The sequence below is a fragment of the Perca fluviatilis genome, chromosome 5 (assembly GCF_010015445.1).
Source record: "Perca fluviatilis chromosome 5, GENO_Pfluv_1.0, whole genome shotgun sequence".
Taxonomy (NCBI): domain Eukaryota; kingdom Metazoa; phylum Chordata; class Actinopteri; order Perciformes; family Percidae; genus Perca; species Perca fluviatilis.
The window spans coordinates 39183952-39188951 of NC_053116.1; the positions used below are offsets into that span (position 1 = coordinate 39183952).

Genomic DNA, 5000 nt, shown 5'->3' on the forward strand with positions numbered 1-5000 from the left:
CGCACGGTTTCTGTGTTTTTGTATCTACCAGCTGAGTTTTATCAGATGTTTTCAGCACCGCTGTGAACACTGAAGTATGTTTTTATCAAAGTACAGAACAATACAGTCCGTTTCACCACTTCCCTTCTCCTTTATTTGGGTTTTCTTCACATATAATCATATTATCATTGACCACACTGCTGTCCTAAGGGCTTCTCTCTCTCTCTCTCTCTCTCTCTCTCTCTCTCTCTCTCTCTCTCTCAAATACAATACATTTACCCAACAATAATCCTAATAAAACAGATGTGTTATTATGGCAGCCGGTCATGTGACCGGCTGTCAGACTTGTCGGTGTGTTTTGAGAATCTGAATCATTGCCACAGCAGTAACCCTACGTGGAACTGGCCTTGGCGAGAGGTGCATACATACACAAACGAACCTAATAAACATGAAGAAGAGCAGTGTGAGAGAGTCCCGTACAGGAAACAGGAAACATCACTGCCTCCATCTCTGCCACGAGAACGTTTTAAACACACCAAACACACCAAAACTTTTCTTTCTCCGGGAAATGAAGCTGCCTTCAAGTGCGCTCAGAAACTTCCACATCTAAACATTACCTGACTGAAAACGGTTACTGTGAAAGATAAAGTGTACTGGTGCTACTGGCGAGTAGACTCCACTAGGGCTGGGCGATATGGAGTAAATCAGATTCGATATCGATATTGTGGCGATATTCTAGTCTGCAGGTTTTCTCGTCACCTTTTGGTATCGCCTCAGCTCGCTGGGAACCTCAACGGAGGTGAGGGGACCTTTTTATCAGAGCAGAAAACCAAAAAAAGGCGAGTAGAGGCGAGCAGGTACCATGTGATGGAGAAACACCATAAATTGCATTAACTGCACAGGCCTTGGCAGTAGGGCTGGGCGATATGGAGAAAAATCAGATATCACGATATTCTAGACCAAATACCTCGATATCCATATTCTAGGGTTGACAGTTGGTGCTTTAACAAAATATCTTCACACTTAGATTTTAGATCAATAATCATCAGTAATATGGACATAATGACTAAGTGGGGAAAAGGCAAATAATAGAACAGCTACAACAGTCTGGTTAGTTCAGAAAATGACATCACTTTACTGTAACGCAGCCTTTAAAACCAGGAGAAGACACTTATGTCATATCACGATATTAGGATATCCAAAATCTAAGATGATATCTAGTCTCATATCACGATATCGATATATAATATTAATATATATTGCCCAGCTCTAGACTCCGCCCATAGCCTTAATTACACTCCTCAACCCTCGGCCATTAGCACCCAAGCTTCGAAGCACAAACAGCTGTGTTAGGATCAGCCCTTGTACTTTTTACTGCAGTCAAGTAGCTGGATACTTGACCTGTTGTGTGTGTGTGTGTGTGTGTGTGTGTGTGTGTCTGTGTGTGTGTGTGTGTGTGTGTGTTTCAGGTCTGACAGACTGGGAGGACGACGAGATTCTGGCGTCGGTTCTGGCCGTCTCGCAGCAGGAATACCTGGAAAGCATGAAACACCAGAGCAGCGCCATGCACCGAGAGAGGGAGCCGTCGCCAGACAGCAGCTGATAGCCGGCCCGACACACACACACACACACACACTCACACACACACACACACACTCACACACACACACACTCGCACACAACGATGACCTTTGACCCCCCCCCCCCACCCCCTCTGACCCACAGACGAAGATCGACCCGGGAGGAAATAAAACCTCAAAGAAATTCACACTAGTTCTTTTTTTCTGCAGACATTTCAACTCATCCGTTCATCACTCGTCTCCTTTTCCTTCCTTCCTTCCCTCCCTCCTTGTTTCCTTCCTTCCTCTCCCTCTGTTTTCTTTCCCCCCCCCCCATAACACCCTCCTTCCAGCCAATAGGGATCCAGCATTATTACACTCCCCCACTCCCCTGTTCCTGGTTACCACTCAGATGGAGCTCGTTCTTAATGCTGACTTTGGGATCAGCTGTGATTTTAAAAAAACAAAAAACACAAATTGACTTTGAAATTCACAGACTTCGTCAGTTTGAATTTTAATATTTTTTTTTTTTTTTTTTTTGGGTGTCAACAGTTCTTTCCAGTTTGTAGCAGGCCGTTAGCTCTGCTGCTATCGGTGCCGTTGGTTTCAGTCCGCGGCGTTGGAGGCTACGTTAGCGCGCTCTTCAGCGAGCAAGCTAATCACCTAAAGTCTTACTATGTTTTAAAGCTACTTCCTGCTAACAGACTGTGTTGCTATTAGCCGTCAATAGTTAAAATAGTTTCCCCGCTCACTCCTACCTCCTCTCGTATCTCTACTGTAGGAATGCTAGTCCCGGGCTAATCGGAACGCGGTGAAGTCGACCGGGCTAATCAGGCGCCGCGCATCGAGTGCCCTGCAGGCTACGTTAGCGTGCTTCTTAGCGAGCAAGCTATCACCTCAAGTCTTACTGAGTTTTTACAATGCTACGCTGTCAAGCTTAGCTGTCAACAGCCAAATTAGTTTTCCGCTCTTTCTTACCCCCCCACCCCCACCTCACCTCACCTCACCCCCCCCCCTCTCGTACCTCTCACTCAACCGGTCTGCGGCGTAGACGCTACGTTAGCATGCTCTCTCAAGGCCCAGGTCTACGCGCTTTTAACTACGCGTTTGCGTGCGTTAGATGGCGATCCTTCGGAGCGTAGGTTGTGCACGTTGTCAGAAATTACCGCTAGGCGTCCGCGAGATGTAATTCAGCACATGAACGTAGACCGCATAGCCAGACCTTCCTCCACAGCGCAGCGGAGAAAGGTCTGGCTAGTCCACACAGCATACCTGGATGGGAGAAAAACGTGCTCTCTTTAAACCAATCACAATCGTCTTGGGGGCGGGGCTAAGCTCCGGACGGAGCAAGTATGTGAGCAATGCCGTTAGCGTTAGCGTTAGCGTTGGTGCTAACCTGCCTGTCCACGCGTGCGCCTTGTTAGAAAGCTACAGTAGTGTATCTGGGCCTTTAGCCAGCGAGCTATGAGCTGCAGTCTTATTATGTATTTAAAGCTAGCTCCCGCCCACAGTTTCCAGGTTCCTCACGCTGCTAACGCTACAATTAGCTCAGCCGCTAATAGTGCGATCATTCCCCTCCTCCCCCTCCCTCCCTCCCTCCTTTTGTGTCGAGCTACACTCTCTCCATCGTCATCTGGGACATAAACTCTCCAGCCAGCGCTGTCATGGTCTGGGATGCCTTCTCCCTCCCTCTCTCTCTCCCTCTCTCTCTCCCTCTCCCTCTCTCTCTCTCTCTCTCTCTCTCTCTCTCTCTCTCTCTCTCTCTCTCTCTCTCTCTCTCTCTCTCTCTCTCTCTCTCTCCTTCCTCTCCCTCTCTCTCTCTCTGTCTCTCTCTCTCTCTCTCTTTCTGTCTCTCTCTCCTTCTCACTTTCTCTCTCCCTCTCTCTCTCTCTCCCTCACTTCTCTCCCTCTCTCTCCCTCTCTCTCCTTTTCTCTCCCTCTCTCTCTCCCCCTTTCTCTCTCTCCCTCTTTCTCTCTCCCTCTCTCGCTCTCTTTCCCTCTCTGTCTATCTCTCTCTCTCTCCCTCCCTCTCTCCCCCTCTTTCTCTCTTTCTCCCTCTCTCTCCCTCTCTAACTCCTCCTCTTCCTCCCCCTCTTCCTTCCCCACTCATTCACCATCATCATCATCATTGGACTTATTTAGCTGCATGTTTAATCGACCACGACCAATATCATCATAGAGAAAGAGCAACAAATAAAAAAAGGAGATAAAAAAAAGAAAGTTGAGAATTGTCATACTTAATCCTCTTAATGATTGATGATTATTACTGTTGTTATTAATAATATAAGTTTGTTTTATTTTATTTTATCGTTTGGGATGAAAAGACCTTTTGTTTTTTTGTTGTTTTTCTTGGAATAAAAAGAGGAAAATGTTTCTGAAAGAAAGATTGTTTGAGAGATTTAATATCTGTTTCACTTTTTATTTTTATTTTTCATTTTCCAGCTACTTTTATTTCGATAAATCATCACAAATGTACTGGCACGTTTCAGACGCGTGGTCAACACAGCGATCCACAGACACAATAATACGACTTTAAATTAAGGATATATATATATATATATATATATATATATATTATTTTTTTTTTTTTTTATATATATATATATATATATTATTAATGAGGATAAGTAAACTGCAGTTATATGAGACAAAACTAATTATATCAACATCCTAACAGTTCATCACAGTCGAACATGTTAGTCACTTTTTTAGTTTTTTTTGTTGAACTATCAAGTCAACATGTAAAGAGTGTCATACATCTTTGTAGATATATAAATATATATGTGTGTATATATATATATATATATATATTACACATATATATTTATATATATATATATATATATATATCACACACACACACACACACACATATAATGTGTGTATATATATGTATGTATGTATATGTTTTAAACATTTAACACAATACAGTGTAAGTTAATGCATGCATTAACACTTTATTCAACCACTTATTTCCTTCACAGACAGACAGGCAGGAAGACAGACAGACAGGCAGGCAGACAGGCAGGCAGCCAGCCAGCCAGCAGTGTAAAGGTTGACCAACAATCGACCACAGTGCAAAAATGATATTACTTCATCTTCAAAATAGTTTAATCTTTCATCAGGTGTATGTGTGTGTGTGAGGTTGTGTGTGTGTCTGTCTGTGTGTGTGTGTGTGTGTGTGTGTGTGTGTGTCTGTGTGTGTGCATATAACTAACATATTGAACCCCCCCCCCACATACACACACAGACACACACACACCCCCATTTAATCCTAATGGGAAATACTTCAAGCTTGAAAAAGAAACTAGGAGAAGATGTCATCAGTTTGGAGATGAGATTAAAACCTGTTTGATTCTGTTATCTCCTTTCTGTTGTCTTCTTTCTTTCTTTCTTTCTTTCTGTCATGTCACTGCTGATGTTTCATCATATCCAGGATGTTTTCATTAATTTCATTTTTCT

At 43.5% G+C, this 5000-nt stretch overlaps 1 protein-coding gene across 1 annotated transcript in view; it reads left to right on the forward strand.

Moving 5' to 3' along the window:
* otud5a (OTU deubiquitinase 5a) overlaps positions 1-2082 on the forward strand; it is a 53614-nt gene extending 51532 nt beyond the window's left edge. The window contains exon 10 of the mRNA XM_039800001.1: positions 1449-2082. Within this exon, the coding sequence (XP_039655935.1) occupies positions 1449-1582 (134 nt within the window). The 3' untranslated portion in view covers positions 1583-2082. The remainder of the gene's footprint in view (positions 1-1448) is intronic.
* The last annotated feature ends 2918 nt before the right edge of the window (positions 2083-5000 follow it).